The 17,021-nt window shown below is 68.2% G+C and overlaps 1 protein-coding gene across 2 annotated transcripts; it reads right to left on the reverse strand.

Annotated features, from left to right (window-relative positions):
* Positions 1-1,308: 1,308 nt before the first annotated feature.
* CORO6 (coronin 6) lies at positions 1,309-13,226 on the reverse strand. Of its 2 annotated transcripts, XM_065418170.1 has the most exons (12): positions 13,193-13,226; positions 12,036-12,235; positions 8,805-8,927; positions 7,293-7,422; positions 7,019-7,200; positions 6,107-6,226; positions 5,431-5,550; positions 4,125-4,229; positions 3,401-3,546; positions 3,051-3,108; positions 2,057-2,287; positions 1,309-1,431 (listed from the first exon to the last, which is right to left on the reverse strand). In XM_065418170.1, exons 1-12 carry the CDS (start codon positions 13,224-13,226, stop codon positions 1,309-1,311), a joined length of 1,572 nt encoding a protein of 523 aa, XP_065274242.1. The 2 variants fall into 2 exon arrangements, with proteins under 2 accessions (XP_065274242.1, XP_065274243.1); XM_065418171.1 differs by lacking the exons at positions 6,107-6,226; positions 13,193-13,226 and having other exon boundaries at positions 12,036-12,233.
* Between the last annotated feature and the right edge of the window lie 3,795 nt (positions 13,227-17,021).

Genomic DNA, 17,021 nt, shown 5'->3' on the forward strand with positions numbered 1-17,021 from the left:
CAGCCGTTTATTGCTCAGGGACGGGTACAACACCAGGGGCCCAGGAACCTGCAGGCGACACCCAGCCCCCAGCGCCGCCACAAGCCTGGTTCTGTAGCAGGCCTACCCCGGCTGCGGGGAGAGCGGAGTCCCCAGGCCAGGCTGCTGCTCAGGGGCACCCGGGCTGACCCACACGCGCATCGCTGGCAGGGCTGGGCAGAGTGCAGCCCCCCAGGTGCCCTGCATGGATGGGGCAGGCTGGGCTGGGGGGGCTCTCTGCCCCTTCTGCTTTGAGGGCTCCCAGCTCAGTGCCTGCCTGTCCATGGCTGGAGGGGGCGTAGCAGGCCTGAGCGATGCCCTCCCAAGAGCCCAGCCTTGCCCTGGCACCCCGACCATTCAGTGTGCGCTGGGAGGGGCTGGCTGCCAGGGCTCCCAGCCCTTCCTCAGGGCCCTCATGCCAACTGCCTGGACATAGCCCTCGCCCAGCCTGGGCTCCTGTCCCACGCGGTGCCCATGGCCTGGCGTGAGTCCCCCCCTGCACACGTGCCCGGGCAGTGGGGCCGAGTGGGAAGATGGGGGCTCACCGCAAACAGGCCTCTGGGCTACCGACCAGCTCCCCAGGCCAATCAATGCCAGGGGGCCCAGGGCCTGGGGGTGGAGGACCAGGCAGAAGAGGGTAGGGCAGGGGGCCGAGGGGATGGGGGCCTGGCCGGGGAGGGCCAGGCAGCAGGCAGGGGGCTGGACAGGCAGGGGGCCTGGCGGAGGAGGGGCAGGCAGGGCCCAGCAAGCCCCCACAGTGCAAGGGATGAGGGTTTGCCCATAAATACGTTGCCTCAGAAGGCTGGGCTCTGCTGAGCTAGCCACAGACCCCCAGCTCTCTGACCCACGTAACCACCCACTGCCATCACCTGGACCTGGCTGGGGACGGGGCAGAGACAGCAGCAGCTCAGGGCGGGCAGCCAGGGACCTTCCAAACAAATACCTCCCCCTCCCCGCAGCATGGGGTCCCTCCCCTCTGCCCCCCACCCCAGCCCAGCAGGAGGCTTCCCCACACTCAGCCCCAGGGCGGGGATGGAGAGGGGGGTCGGTGTCTCTCGCCAGCAGAGGCCCCAGGGAGCAGCCCCTGGAGCCGAGCAATCCACCGCCACCGCCAGCTGGGCTCCTCTGCAGACTGCCCATGGCGCCAGGGGCGGAGGCCTGCCCGCAGGGGGGCCTGCCCGCAGCTCCGGGGCCAGGGTAAAAAACACGTCTCCCAGCTCCTCCCCTGGGGGGTTGGATTTAATCCTTTCAATACGGCTGGGTCCGCCAGGAGTGGTGGCGTGGGGACCGCTAGGCCGTGCCGTTGGTGAATTTGCAGAGTTTGTTCTCCAGGTCAGAGATGCGCTTCTCCTGCGCTTGGACGGTCTGTCGCAGGGATCGGATCTCCTCCAGCAGATCCTCCAGGCTGGGCCGCTGCAAGGGGGCGAGCAGGGGCAAGGGTCAGAGGTGGGGCTGCCTCACGGGAGTTGTGGGGGGCCCCTGGTCCTTCTCTCCCACCCCCAGCCAGTTACCACGGTCTCATCCTAAGCTGAGCTGTGCAAATGGGCAGCGCAGCCCCTTCCACAGGGCTCCGGAGCCGCCCGAGCCCCAAGAGGAGCTGCCAGACCCATGGCAGGGCCCCCATGGCTCCCCACTCCGGCAGGGAGGGGCCCAGAGGGGCTGTCAGCAGGCTAAAGAAACCCCTGCCCTTCGCATCCCACGCAGCGCAGAAGAGACGCTCCTGGCCCTGCACCAGCTGGGGTGCAACTGCCCTACTTGGGCCCTGGCGGGGCTGGGACTCCACCAGCCAGCAGCTATAGGAGACTCTTATCCACCTGTGTGGTTCAGATACTAGCGGGAAGCCAAGGCCCCAAGCTGTCCTACTGTGCCTGGCTCAGCAGCAGCAGAGTGCAAGGGCCCGGGGACAGGCCTGCCCTGCCCTGCCCCTCCCAAGAGAGGTCAGAAAGAACCGTCCCCTGGGGAAGGCTGGCGGCTGGGGGACCGGGTGAGCCTGGCGGCTGCTTGGCAGGCCCTAAGGCGGGGGCACCCGGGCACTCACTGAGAAATTGGCATCACACGTGGAGTGGCTGCGGCGCGGCCCCACGGGAGGTTTGTTGTCCAGGATGTTCTTCCTGGTGACCTTGAGCTCGCGGTTCTTGACGGGCACGTAGCCGTCCCGCAGCGAGACGAGGACGGGCTCCGCGTCCTGCCCCGCCAGCCACTCGGCCGCCTCGAGAGCCGGCTCGGGGCCGGGCGTGTCAGGGTACAGGTCGTCCTGGAACAGGTCTGACTGCGGGGAGCCGAGGGGCCCGGTGAGGGGCCGTGGCACGGAGCGCCCAGGCCTTGGGCTGCCTCCCCGCGCCCCGTCGACCCAGCCCCATAGCCTAGCGCTCTGCTTACCCCGCCCCTCCCTGTGCCCCATAGCCTAGTGCCCCGTCTACCCTGCCCCTCCCTGCGCCCCATCGACCCCGCCCCATACGCTAGCTCCCCGTCGACCCCACCCCATAGCCTAGTGTCCCATCTACCCTGCCCCTCCCTGTGCCCCATCGACCCTGCCCCACAGCCTAGCGCCCCGTCTACCCTGCCCCTCCCTGCGCCCCATCGACCCCGCCCCACAGCGTAGCACCCCGTCTACCCAGCCCCTCCCCATGCCCCATCGACCCCGCCCCACAGCCTAGCTCCCTGTCGACCCCACCCATAGCCTAGTGCCCCGTCTACCCTGCCCCTCCCTGTGCCCCATAGCCTAGCACCACATCTACCCCGCCCCACAGCCTAGCGCCACATCTACCTTGCCCCTCCCTGTGCCCCATCGACCCCACCCCATAGCCTAGCTCCCCGTCTACCTCGCCCTTCTCCGCGCCCCATAGCCTAGCGCCACGTCTACCCCGCCCCTCCCTGCGCCCCATCTACCCCACCCCTCAGCCTAGGCCCCTCTACCTTCCCCCTCCCCCAGTCCAGGGCTCCAGGAGCCCCATGTCCCGGGAGCCCCGGCCACCAGGGCGCAGCCCACAGGGAAGCAGGGGCTGGGGCCAGGGGGTTCTCCCAGGACTCACCTTCCGCGGCACTGTCATGACGATGGGCTCGCACTTCCGCTCATGCAGCTTGAAGAACCTGGATAAATGGGGCATGTGGTTACGGGCCTGGCCTGGAGCCCCGACCTTCCCATGGCCCAGCCCCCAGTCCCTTAAGTCTGTGCCATGCCCAGTCCCCACCCTGCCAGCAGGGCCCCTCGGGGTTATGGGCAGGGCATGGAGACACCCCCAGGGCTTAGAACTGACAGGAGCTACCATGGGCCTGGGGGAGGGATCCGAGGACTTGTGGGGCAGTAGCTCCAGGGGTGTCTGGGCCCCTGGCAGCCCCACATACCATGGGGGTTAGCGTGAGCCGTGCCCGTCCCCCTCACCTGGCAATCTCGCACTTGCTGACGTCCAGGCCCCGCTTTGGCATGAAGCCCATGCCGCGCTGCGGCTCCTTGCTGCTGTAGGTGCTCAGGTAGTGCACGTAGGGCGCCTCGGCCGTGATCTCGAAGTAGCGGATGCTGCTGTCGCCCTGTGGGTGGGCACAGGCAGGGGCATCAGCATCCCGCAGGGCACCGCTACTCCCCACAGCCCATGGGGAGGAAAAGGGACCTGATGGCGCCAGGGAGGGGTAATGCCCTGCATGCTGGCAGGGCACTGGGTGCGGGATCTGCCCAGGGTACCCGCCCCCAACCCCCCGGCCACCGGGAGCCCGCCCCCAACCCCCCGGCCACTCCGGGCACCCGGAGACCGCCCCCAACCTCCCGGCCACTCCGGGCACCGGGATCCCGCCTCCAACCCCCGGCCACTCCGGGCACCGGGATCCCGCCCCCAACCCCCAGGCCATTCCAGGGACCCGGAACCCACCCCCAACCCCCCGGCCACCTGGAACCCGCCCCCCAACCCCCCGGGCACCGGGATCCCGCCCCCAACCCCCAGGCCATTCCAGGGACCCGGAACCCACCCCCAACCCCCCGGCCACCTGGAACCCGCCCCCCAACCCCCCGGCCACTCCGGGCACCGGGATCCTGCCCCCAACCCCCAGCCACTCCGGGTATCGGGCTGTGTCAGGGCCCAGGGTGCCCTCTGGGCCGGCTGGTGCAACGTTACCTTGCCGCACAGGTAGACGATGCTGGAGTCGGGGTCGTAGAAGGGGAGCAGCACCCCATTGCTGGTGTCCATCTCCTGCAGCGCAATCGGCTCCTCAAAGTTCTCCTGCGGGGGAGGAGGGAGCGCAGGTGAGGAGGGAGCGCAGGTGAGGGGCGGCAGGGCGGCCCAAGCTGGTTAGCCAGACACACACACACACACACACACGTTAGTGACCCAGGCCCGGGGCAGGCCCAGCCCCTTCGGGCCCCTGGCACCAAGCAAGGGACAGCTCTGGCTCTTGGCGGCTGGCCCGGTTCTCCCTTCATCTCCCCCCAGCCATGTACGAGGGCGGCCAGTGGGGCCAACCTGCTCTGCCCCCCCTGGCCTGCCTCTGCTATTCACCCTCCTGCCCCTCGGCCAGGCTCAGCCCTGCCCCACAGAGCTGTGTCCCGGTGCCCCCCACACAGCAGCAGGGGCAGCCCAGGGAGTGGGGGCTGCCCGGGCTGACTGTGAGCATCCCCAGTGCCCCACAGGACAGGCCCTGCCCTCCCTCCCCGCCCCAGAGCATCTGTGCCCCCTGACCCCCAGCCTGACCAAGCCGTCTCTGCTCACCCACCCCGCCCCCAGGCAGGGTGAGCTCCTCCGTCCCAGGAGCATCTGCCCCCCAGCCCGCACCTGGACAGTTGTGCCCCACACTCCCAGCATGCATTGCAGTTCTAGCCCCCTCCACTCTCTCCCCCACCCCATCCCATGCAAATTCACATCACTCCAAGCCCTGGGAACTTGGCATCATCCCGATGGGACAGCTCTGCCCCCGCCGCGCCCGTGACTCGGGGCAAAGTGCCCTGCTCCGAAGGGACACAGTCCGACAGGCATCCTCGGGCCCCCTGGCACTCAGAGCAGCCCCGTTGCTGCTTCCCAAGGCCCTCGGGTTTGCGTCCCCCACCCCACAGCTCTGACCCCTGGCCCTTCGAAGGAGATGGGCTGGCTCGAGGACCGCCAGCTGCTGAAACCAATCTGCCGGGAGGGCTCAGTGTGGGGTTGGGACTGGGGGAGCCAGCCCCTCCCCCAGGAACCCAGCTGTGCTGCCCGGAATGCGCTGACGGGGGGATGCAGGGACCTTACCCGTGGCAGGCTGTGAGCTGTGCCCACGCTGCGTCCCAGGTGTGGCACTCACAGGGTTAATGACTAGTCCCCTCCTGCCCCGCCCGCAGAGGCCAGCTGCTCATGGGGTGCGGGCCCTGCCCACGGGGCAGCAGGGCAGGGTATGTGCGTGCGGGGTGATGATTCCCAAGTCCCGGACGAGCACCCCATGCAGTGGTGTTACCGGGTCCCACAAGCCCAGCTCCCGCTGGCTCATGCGGGTAAAGCCCGTGGTAAAGATGTGTCCTTCCCGCGTGAAGACAGCCCGCATGGGCCTCATTCCTTCGTGGGGGGCAAACCTCTCCTGGGGAAGACAGGCAGCGTGTTACCGGGGGTGGGCGGAGCTCCGCAGCCCTGCCCCTACCCCTGCTGCCAAGGGCCCGGAGCACGGGGGCGCGGCGCATGGGGAGCCCACGCCCAGCGAGACCAGAGGCAGGCTGCGGTGCAGTGTTCAGTGTCCTTACCCCAGCCACTAGGGTGCGCTGTAGCAGAGCTGGGAAGGGAGTCGGCCCAGGCCACAGAAATAGAACCCAGGAGTCCGGAGTCCTCTGACCACCCCGTCTCATTCTAGCCCTCCCCAGCAACGCAGCGTCTGGGGCTGTCCCTGCAGAAATGGGGCGAAGGCCCGGAGTGGGCTGCAGTTTCTAACGGGCTGGGGAGCCCCCCAGGGGAGCTTGGGGCATTTCCTGTTCACACCAGCCAAGGCCTCTCTGTCACGCTGAGCAACGGGTCCCAGGCTCCACGCCGACTGTCCCCCCCACGCAGACGCGCTGGCAGAGCACCGGCTCGCCCCCCCGCCGGGCGGGCTAGACAAGAGCCGCTGGCAAGGCCTGGGGCGCAGAGCAATCGCCTTCTCCTACCAGGTCCCAGAGCGCCAGCTGCCGCTCACTCATCTTGCTGAAGCCCGTGGTGAAGATCTTGCCATCAGCCATGAAGATGGCTCTGATGGGGCGGGCACCTTCATGCGGCTTGACTTTCTCCTGGCGCCGGCGGTTAGAGGGTTAAAACCAAAACACAGACACACACCAAGCTGTTAGTCCGAGGTGAGCCCCCGCACACAGGCAGCATGGCACGGCCCTCCCCTCCCCCCGCCCCTGCAGCCCCAAAGGAGCAGACACTCAACAAACCCCAGCCGTGAGTTGGGCAGTGCAGGGCTGGGTGGGCTCTAATCCCCACAGAGGGCACAGACCAGGAAGTGGCAGGGTGAGCTTTGCCACCCTGGTCCTGCCCTCTACGACAAGAGGGGTCTCTGTGCTCTGCCTCTGGGCATCCATCCTGCACCCAACCAGTCATCGGCCAGGAGCTGGTGCCCTGCTCTTGAGCCCCGAGAGCAGCCAGTCCAAGACGCCCTAGGCCATGGGGCTGGGGGCCGGTGCTCCGGCTGTGCAGGGCTGGTGACATGCACGGTTACAGGCGGGAACAGCTGGGCGTTAGCTCTCAGCGCCGAGGGAGGGAGGGAGCTGTGGGACATGGGGTAACCGCACTGCACAGCCATGCTCCCCTGGGGTGACGGGGGGGAGCTCAGAGACTAGCCCGGCACCTTGGTTTGGAGACACCATGACAGCAGCCCCGCTCCAGCTCCCAAAGGAGGGCCCGAGTTTCCAGCAGAAGGGAGAACAGGGGGCTCCATCTCCCAGGGCGGGCAAGGAGGGGAGAGGCACAGGTTGCTTAGAGCAGGGGGCGGTGCATGCGCTCCATGGGCACGGGATTGCTCCCAGCAGCAGCGTGCGAGGGCTGGGGCCGGCCCGATGCTGGAGGCGCTACGGACTCACCGCCACCACCTGCTGCTTGCGGGGGTCGATGACGCGCACGTGCTTGTCCTTGCAGGTGGTGATGAGCAGGCTGCCGGTGCGGTTCCAGCACACGTTGTAGATGAGGTCGCTGTGCATGTCGTCCAGGGTCAGCAGCATTTCGCCCGTGCCCACGTTCCACAGGATCAGCAGGTTGTCTCCGCCTGGGGACAGGCGGGACGGGCGTCACTCAGGGGCTGCGCCCAGCCCGAGGGCGCAGCCCAGAGACCCTGGGCGCCCGGCCTGGGGGCCTTACCTGCACTGAGGAGCACGTTCCGAGCCGTGGGGTGCCATGTGATGATGCCCACTCTCTTGGAGTGCCCCTCCAGGGTGACGATGGGCTCTGTGATGTTCCGCGTGGGCACGTAGTCGGGGATCTGCCAGACCTGGGGAGCAGGGAGAGCGAGCGGCGGTGAGGCTGTCCTCTCCGGGGGGTCAGAGCCAGATGCTAGTGCGGGGGGGGGGGGGGGGGGGAGACATCCAGGGGCCTGTGGGGGCCGACGGCTCTGGGACATTTATGGGTTCAGGAGCTGTAAGCAGCTAAGAGTCCCAGAGCCAATTTACTTTCTCCCTTAATCCTCTGGCACGTCACCCTGCCCCGGGCAGCCGTGGAGAGAGGGACCCATGCCTGAGCCCCAGGCAGAAAGGGCACTCAGTGCCCCCAAAGACATGGCCTGGGCCCCCCACTACCTGCCCCCCCTCGGCAGGGAGCGCCCCAAGAGCCCAGCGGGCAGCGCTCGCAGTGAAAGGGAATGGGAGCACATGGGGTAGGAACCCAGGGACCGGCCTTGCTACACACTCCCTTCGCTAGCATTGCCCTGGGGTGTTGGGGTGAGGAGGGCTGGATCCCAGCCTGGCCTGTCTGAGGAGCTGACGCCGTCTGCCCAGCCCCTGGGTCTCCTATTTCTGGCTGCCCCCCACCCCCCAGGAGCGGCCGGCTGCACTGGGAGCGCTTCTGCCGCTCCCGCGGCCGCCTGCTAGCAACAAGGGGGAGCCACAGGCCCCCTGCCCCAGCACTACCTCCCATGCGGCTATTCTTAGGTGCTGAGTCAGGCAGTGAGCGCTGCGTCACCCACACCAGCAGGCACCAGCACCGGCACGTGCCACCCGGCTAAAAATAGCCCCCACACTTCCAGTGATTTCAAAAGGAACAGCACTGAGCCAGAGCACTGCCCCCCAGCCACCTGGCCCCCACTGCAGCCCCCCGGCCCCCCTTGCTGCAGCCCCCCCAGCCACCTGGCCCCCACTGCAGCCCCCCAGCCCCCCTTGCTGCAGCCCCCCCCAGCCACCTGGCCCCCGCTGCAGATCCCCAGCCCCCCCGCTGCAGCCCCCCCAGCCACCTGGCCCCCCAGCCCCCCTTGCTGCAGACCCTCAGCCCCCCCTGCTGCAGCCCCCCTTGCTGTAGCCCCCCCCCCAGCCACCTGGCCCCTGCTGCAGCCCCCCAGCCCCCCTTGCTGCAGCCCCCCCCCAGCCACCTGGCCCCTGCTGCAGCCCCCCAGCCCCCCTTGCTGCAGCCCCCGCAGCCACCTGGCCCCCACTGCAGCAGCCTCACATGCACATTCCTGCAGCACCTCTCCAATGCATTCACCCCCCGCAATACCCTCAGCCCCCAAAACCGACCTTGTCACCCCTCAGAGCATGCCCACCCCTTCCCCCCCCACAGCACCCTCCCCTCCAGTACCGTCCCCCCAGCCCATGCTCCCCATGCCCCCCGAGCCCCCCGCCCTGTGAGAGGCCCTGAGCTCAGCTCCCATCCCGTCCCCCATACCATGACCGTGGTGTCCTCGGAGGCGCTGGCAATGACGTTGTCGTTGTGAGGGCACCAGTCGATGTCCAGCACGGGCGCCGTGTGCCCGGTCACCAGGGGATGGTTCTTATCCACGCGCCCCGTCTGGAACACACAGGCAGGGCAGTGAGCAGGGGCCAGCTGACAGCGCCCTGTGCCTCTCACCCCTGCCCCACAGCCAGTGCCCCATCGCGGTCTGCCCTGCCCGCGAGGGGCACCGAGCTGCCCGGCCCCCCAACTGCCGGTACTGGGGCCACGTCCATGGGCAGCCAGCGCTGGGCAGAGGGAGCTGGGCGGAGCACAGCCTCCTCCCCTAGCCAGGCTACCAGCTGCAGTATGTTGGCCCCTCTCACCGTGCCCTGGGCCCGGCTACGGGACTCGTCGAGGGGAGGGGGGCTCCAATGACTGAGCTGGGGGGTGTCAGCACGGATCCCAGTGGGACAGGTGCCCACGTCTCCACACAACTAGCGTCCTCGGCACTAATCGCGCCCTCGGCAGAAGGGCTAGGGCCTGGCTGGGCCCCGCAGTTCGAGTCGCCCTCCCCCAGCATCTCCTATACACTCACTGACCCCCAACACCCTCGTCCCCTGGCAGACAGGGGGCACCCGGCTCCCACAGGGCAGGCCCAGGTTTGTCACTCAGAGCCTGGCCACAGCTCCTTCTCAGCCCGTAGATCTCAGAGCGCTGCTCGAAGCAGTATCACCCACACTGCACAGATGGGAAACCGAGGCACAAGGTAGGGGACGAGTCTTCCCCAAGGCCCTGCAGTGAGTCAGTAGCAGAGCAGGGAATGGAACCCAGGAGTCTGGACTGAGTGTCCCCAGCAGGCCACGCCTCCTCCCAAGCGGGCAGGGGCTTGGACTCAGGACTCCTGGGTTCTAAGCCCAGCTCTGGCACCGACTCGCCATGTGACTGTGGAACAGTCCTGTCCCCTCGCTAGGCCTTAGGAAGGAGCCCCCCACAAGCAGCCTCTGATCTGCCTGCCCCTTCCTGTGCCCCCTCTCTGCCCCTCCCCAGGCCAGCGAGCTGCACACACCAGGGCAGCGCTGTCCAACTGGAAACTCGAGCTGTGGAAACAGTGACCCCGTGGTTTCCTGCTGTCCCCTCGATTGTTCCCGGTATGAGTCACATGTTATTGTGAGCACAGCCTCCCCGCACCGGACAACTGCTCCAATCCATCTCTGCCCGGAGCCCGCCTGGCCACGGGCAGCCTGGTGTGGGTGGGGGGCAGCCAGGTCAAGGTCACAACCCGTAGGTGCTGGTAAATGGACTCCCCAAGGCCCAGAAAGGCTGGTGAGCATGGGAGGGGGCGGAGGGGAGTGGGCCTGGAGGCAGGAGACGGGCAGGTGGACGGGGCAGTGCTGGGGACCAGACAGGACGGAGTGGATACGGCAGAGAGGATAACGGCTGGAGCTGAGAAAGGCTTGTAGCCCGGGGAGGTGGGGGGCAGCAGGAGCAGGACAATGATCTTACCAGAGTAAAACATCCCAGAACTTCTGGGACAGACCCCCGCGCTCAGGGCCAGGGCAGGATCAGGCCCCGTTCTACAGCCCCACTGCTTAGCCTGATGCCCACTCCCAGCAGTAGCCCATCCACCTGCCCCGCTGACAGGCCCTGTTGCAGTCTGGCTGCCTCCGGCATTGCTCGAGGGCTAGCAGGAGCCGGGGGGGGACCCAAAATCCTGCCCCACCCTCTCTGCTCCTCCTCCTGTCTCCCAGCCAGGCTTCCGGCCTGCTCCCCCGGGCCCCCCAGGAGGAAGGCAGCACAGGATGCACCTCCCCACCCCTCTTGACTCACCGGCAGCTCCTGTCTGCTCGCTCACGGTGCCTGGATGGGGGCTGTCTACAGGAGCCATGGAGCTGCCCGACCCTGGGCCCGGAGGCACCCCCCACCCCCCGGGGCAGGTCACACACACCTCTCTCTGCAGCTGCAAAACAAGCCAGTCCCCAGAACCAATTCATTCCCTGAGCAGCCCCTGGTGCTGGGTACCAGCCGCCCAGCCCTCCTGCCGCTACCCACCCCAGCGCCGGTCACACCCCCGGGGCAGCATGCCCTGCCAGGGCCAGTCACTCTCCAACGGCCGAGGCTGTAGCCAGAGGTGCGGGGCCCGAGCCCATCAGCGGACACGAGGGGGTTCAGAGTGGCTGGCTGGGAAAGGGCACCGTGCTCTGGGAGGGGGCCTGCAGGCGCCCCACAGCATGGCAGCTGCTGCCCGCTGGCTCCTCGAGAGCTGCCCCATGCGCTGTGGGGAGGCGGGCGGTTCCCTCGCTAATAAACCCCACTCAGCCAGCGTGGCCAGGCTGACCCAGAACCAGCGGAGCCGGGAGCCCGGCTGCTAACTCCCCTTCGCCTGCGAGCTTGTGCCAGAGGGGCGAGGGTAGAACCCACCCACGCCCCACGTAGGGAAAACCCCACAGCCGGGCTCTGCTGCGGGCCCCTAACCAGCCCCAAGCACAGCACATCGACCTGGCCCAGTCCTGGGGCTGGCGGCTCTTGGCAGCGTGGGGCTGCTGTGAGGAACCGGGAGCTGGGCTTTGTGCTCCTGGCCATGGCCCCACAGCCCCAGGGGCCGGGCGTCACAAAGTGCTGCCTGTGCCCGGCCGGCTGCTCCCATGCCTGCGCTCAGGAGAGGCCAGGGCAGGGACGGCCTGTCCGGCAGGAGCCCGAGAACCGGGCAGCCCGCGATGGGAATTCAGACCAACCCAGCCCCGTTACCATGGCAATGCGCTAGGACTCTCCCAGCTCCAGGCCCAAGACTGCAACAAAGGCCTGGCAAGGCCAGGCAGCTGCTCCCGCGTGCCGGACTGGGGGGAGGGGCTGGCAGATGCCCCCCCAACCCGGCACCATCCCCAGCCAGGCCAGCTGGGCTCAGACGCGGCCGAGCCCGGCTGCCAACGCAGAGGGGGCCGTGGCCCAGCGCTGCTTCGGGGAACTCACCGCTCCCTTCTCCCTGCACTGTTGCTCCTGCTTGGCTCTGCCAGCCAGGGGCCACCACGCAGGCTGGGGCTTCGCACAGAAACACGCCCCGCCCCACGGCCTGCCCCCCACGGGCCCTGGTGGCTGCCGTCCCCTCCCCCCAGCAGCCCGGAGCACTATACAGCACCCAGCCATCTCCACCAGCGCCCGACTGCGGGGAGCCCAGCGAGCCGGAGGGTTAACCCGCCCCCGGGCTCCCGCCTCCTCCTGGCCTACCCACACCAGCCACTCACTCACCTTGGCCAAGGGCAGCACCATGAAGGCCCCTCCGCCGCCGGACTCCACGATGATGGCCACGAACTTGGGGTTGACGGCGCAGAAGGAGCTGTCCCACGTCACCTTGGACACCCGGATGTCCTCGTACATCTGGTCGGCCTTCACCGGCTGCCCGAAGACGTGCCGGAACTTACTCTGGCGCACCACCCTGCGGCTCATGGCTGGCGGGAGATGGGGGGGTCAGCGAGGGAGCAGGCCCCCAGTACCGTCAGACCAGTCCCCTCCCTGCCTGGCCTCCCCAGCCATCCACCTGCCTCTAGTCCCCAGGACACAGCAGGCCCCTGCGGGCGCCAACCCAGCAGAGCTGTGGGGGAGACCAGGGCCGGACGAGCTGGGGAGCTGGTTTGGAGTCTGTGAAGGAGCTCTCTCTGAACGTGGATTCCAGCCTCTCTCCTCCCCAGGCAGCTCAGAGGATCTGGCTGGAGACAGCAAGTGAGGGGGGTGAAGGGGCTGCTTGGCGTCTGTGCCCCATGGCGGGACACACCCCGCAGAGCAGGTGCTGGGAGGCAGCCCGCAGCAGGGCAGGGCTGGGGAGTTCCCAAAGTGCCAGCCCCCCATCCCAGCTGCAGCAGGAGCTCTGCGAGCAAGCGCCCCCCCCCACCCCCCCGTTAGAAGAGCAGCAGAGGCAACACCTGGAGCTGAGAGAGACGCTGGGGAGCCAGGCAGAAGGGAGCAGGGCGGGAGCATCCCTCCTGGGGCTAGTGGAGCTCTACTTCCCCCGACCCTGCCTCTCTCCTGGGACAGAACGGAGGAACGGAGCCCAGCCCAGAGAGCAGGTGCAGCCCCATGGGACGATGGGGCTCTGGATCCCTACTGCCCTGGGTCAGCCCATCGCCCCCATGGTCCCGCGGCCACTGCCCTGGCCAAACCCCAGCCCTAATCAGGCAATTCCATTCAGACTCCCTACCACCAGGCCCCCGCAGCCTGTTGGATCAGAGATTTTGCCTCACTTCCTGCCCCAAACTGCTGGCAGCATTGCTGTGCAGGCATTAAACAGCCACCACATTAGCCTTCAGAGGTGGCTGCATGTTCGCGGTGGGTAGATGGTTTCCCACCCGAAGAGTTCTGGGTCCGGAGAGCCCAGGGTCATGGGGGAGGGAAGGGGGGGGCCCCCTTGCCTGGGTGGGCACAGCCGCGGAGCATCACTGCCATCCTGGCAACTGTGACCGTGACAATGCTGCCCCCACAGCCATTCCCCAGGGGGGCACCCAACGCTGCCCCCTGATGGGAAGCATCAGCAGCACCGTGGTGTTGGAAGGCCCCTGTGGCTCCGGGCTGCAGCACGTCTCCTCAGCAACACCAGCTGCTGCAAGTGTATGGTCCTGCACCCTGCGCTGGCCTCATCGGCACCGATTCTGTGGGTGCTCTGGGGCTGGAACACCCAAGGAAACAAAATAGTGGGTGCTCAGCACCCACCAGCTGGACTTGGGGGAGGGCGGAGAGCAGTGAGCAGGCGGGGGCCTTGGGGAGGGGAAGGAGCGAGGGTGGGGCTGAGGGGAAGGGGACCAACGGGGGAGGGAAAAAGTGGAGCGAGGGTGGGGCCCTGGGGGAAGGGGTGGAGTGGGGGCAGGGCCTCAGGGCGCAGCACCCGTGGGGAAAAGTAGAAGTCGGCGCCTATGGCTGGCCTCCCATAGAATAGAGTCAAGGGCAGAGTCTCGGGCCTGGTCTTCGAGGCGCTCAGCGGCCTGGGCTCAGCGTATCTAGAGGGGTCTATGGCTCCGGGCTGGGGACCGAGCTCCATAACTCCACCCCTCGAGCCCGTGGAACTTTCTACCACCGGGGCAGAGCCCAGCTGGGCAGCAAACAGCATCCCACGGGGTCGGTCCCAGACCCCCAGGAACTCAGGGCCACCCCAAACCTCCCCAGGGGCCCTGCTCCCACCGGCCTTCTCTAACCCAAACCCGGAGCAGCGTGGCTGTACAGGGAGGGGAGGAACAAGCTGCTCCACTGCTCACACAGCTCTCCCCGAAGGAAGCACGTGCTGTCGCTGGACGGCGCTCTGACACCGCGGTGATGAGGGTGAGCCGTGCAGAGAGCAGGGCAGGGGGCAGCTGAGACATGCAGTAGCCTACAGGGGCCATTGGCCCCCATGGTGGGGGGCTGAGAGGGCTGGGAAGGTGGCCACTCGCCTGTAAGCTGTCTGGGCTGTGTTAGTACAGCACCTGGCACAGGCGGGCTCCGGGTGCGACCGCCACGTAACCAAATACAACAGGGACTGCCAGGGGCGGAAGATGGTACAAAGTGGGGGGAGGGCAGCCTAAGGGGAGGTCTCTCTGCATGAGTCTGAGAGCACGGAGCCTGTCTTGGCGTGCCAGCGTGCTCACCCACCTGGCCCTCCTCATGGCCTGCCATGGCTTTGCCACATCCCATCCCCGAGGGAAGGAGGGAACCTGGAAGCCATCTGCTGCCGGGCTGTTGCTGGGCTCTATGGGCACCTGCCCCTCTGAACGCTGCAACCCCTGGGGGGCTAATCCGTGCAACAGGCCAACCTCCGGGCTAGGGGCAGCCATGAAATCGGACATTGCTCTCAGCCCCTGCCCTGTCACGCCGCGCTGGGGCTCTCTGCCTGCCCCCTTCCCATCCCCTCCACTCCACGCCCAGAGGAATAAACCTCCCAGAGACGCTGAGCCATGTTAGAGCAGATAACAAACACATTCTTCCACAAGCGCCCAGCAACCTAGGAGCTCCTAGTGCCAGCGCGTTGCCCCACGTCACCCCGCTTCACAGGTGGAGAAACTGAGGCAGGGGGAGGGACGCGACTTGCCCAAGGTCACCCAGCAGGCCAGTGGCAGGGCCAGGAATTGAAACCTTTGGCTTGCTGCAGTTCATTGGTTCTCCTGTCAGCAGTGTGGCCAGAGGCCTGCGCTGAGCCGGGGCCAGGGGGAATCAAGCCCATCTTCCCCCCAGGCTCGGCCTCCCCCCCGGCCCAGGCTGAAGGGGCACCTCACCCGACCAAGGCTGGGGGGCAGAGCTGAGCAGCATCCCCCAGCGGGCGCCACTCGGGGGGGCTCTGCTCTGCCCCCCAGAGCAGCGGTGGGATTCTGGGGTCACCCCAGGCGCCCAGCCCAGCCCCCGTTCCTCCTCCCCGCTGAGCACAGCCCTGGGGGCCGCGCCTGCCCGCCCAGACCCCGCTGGGGGGCCAGGCCCAGACCCTCCCCAGCATCCCCAGCACACACAGCACCAGCCCGGCACCGGGGGGCCCGGGCAGGATGGGGGGAGGCACGTCGGTTATTCTGTGCCACGCTCCCAATTCAATCCCGCTGGCAAAGCCCCGCCTGCCCCCGGGAGAGGGGCCCGGTGCTGGCCCCACACCCCGCGGGGCCCTGAGCTCCCCCCACCCCAGCAGCGCCCCAGGGAGCCGCGGCCCCCGCCCGTGACACCGCGGACGCTGCAGCAGCTAAAGAAGGAGACGCGGCGGCGGCAGCGGGACGAGCCGGGGTCACTTTCCTAATATAGTCACATCTCTGCCAGCCGGGCCGGGGGGACCCCGCGAGCCGAGCCGGGCCGGGATTCCCCCGCCCAGCCAGCACCGGGCTGCCCGGGACACGGGCTGGCAGCACCCCCCGCTCCCCAGCATCCCCGGCCCCATGGGGCGCGGGCCGGGCCGGGGCCCCTCACCTGCTCCGGGGCGAGCTCGGCTGCTTTGCCCGGCCCGCCGGGGCGGCTCGTCTCGGGCTCGCGGGCTGCGGGCTCCGGGGCGGAAATGGACGAAGCGCTTCGTGCGGCTCTAACCGGCCCAGCCCGCGGCAGCTGCCGCCAGCCACGTGCGGCCGGGCCGGGGAGCGACAGCTGCTGGGGGGGGCAGGGCCCCCGGCCGGGGGAGGGGCCGGCGGGCACCAGCTGCTGCCCCGCCCCAGGGGAAGGGCTGCCCCCCAGCCCCAGGGAAAGAGCTGGTCCCCCAGTGACCTAGGCAGCGCCACAGGGGGCCTCTCCCCTTCTGGCAGGCCGGCCTGGCAGCGCCCAGCAGCTATGGGGGGGTGGGGGGGAGAGACAGGCTCCTGTTGGAGCGGGGGCTCAGGAGGACGGGGTGGGGGGGGGTGTTTCTGCCCGGCTGGGTCCGCTCGGAGGGTTTGGGTGTCACCAAAACAATCCATTGGAGAAACCTAAGAGCAAACTGCTGGTCCCCCCGCCCCTCCCCGCTAGTCTGAGTGGGGCCAGCCCTGGGGGGCCGGTGAAATCATTGTACAGCCAGCTGATGGGCCGCCGTGGTGGCTTGTGGGCTGCCGCACCCCCGTTGACTGGCGGGACCCCCCGACAGCTGGAGCTCACCGCAGAGCGCGAGGCTGGAGGGACAGACAGGTCGCAGCAAGCTCTCAGCTAAGCGCCAGAGCAGGCAGCCACGAGGGGCCACGCCCATCAGACGGTAACGAATTCACCCTCCCACCCCCACAGAGGCCACTGTTGCCCCCATCACGCATAGGGAAACTGAGGCACGGGGAGTGTTACAGGGTCACGTGGGAGCCAGTGGCTGGCGGGCCTAAAGCCCTACAGCCCCATCTCCCCATCTCTGCTCCAACTGCGAGGCACCGCTGCATCCGGGCACATGCGGTGCAGGGGTCCCGTAGCCTGTCACGTCCCCTGCTGGCTCCAGCAGGCTGAGCACCCAGAGGTGAACGGGCAGCATCTTGACCCTACGGGGGTGTGTCCCAACCCCCAGTGGGAGGGGAGGGAGTGCTGCGGGAGTGGGGGGGGGATATGGGGAGCAGCCACACCCCCCTTCACACAGTGGCGTTGGGGTGACCGCAGCAGCTGCAAAGCAGGAATGTTGCTGGTTGCTGCGGCTCCTCGCAGGGAGGGGTGAGGGACAGCCTGGCACTGGCTGTCAGCACCGGTGATGGGCCAACTCATCCGTGGGTCCCACCCCGGCAGCCAAGCCCTCCCGCGAGGCACCAGAGAGCGTGTGCACCATCACAGCCGGCCCGCGTAGCAGGCACAGCGTGTGCCACC

This window comes from Emys orbicularis, chromosome 17, assembly GCF_028017835.1.
Source record: "Emys orbicularis isolate rEmyOrb1 chromosome 17, rEmyOrb1.hap1, whole genome shotgun sequence".
NCBI classification, from domain to species: Eukaryota; Metazoa; Chordata; order Testudines; family Emydidae; genus Emys; species Emys orbicularis.

Excerpts from the sequence above, each read along its gene's own strand:
- CORO6 (XM_065418170.1), bottom strand. The coding sequence starts at position 13,226 with ATGGCAGTGATGCTCCGCGGCTGTGCCCACCCAG. Across the intron at positions 5,551-6,106 it reads AGCTGGCGCTCTGGGACCTG|GAGAGGTTTGCCCCCCACGA; the intron begins GTAGGAGAAGGC and ends TGTCTTCCCCAG. Across the intron at positions 3,109-3,400 it reads AGCAAGTGCGAGATTGCCAG|GTTCTTCAAGCTGCATGAGC; the intron begins GTGAGGGGGACG and ends CCATTTATCCAG.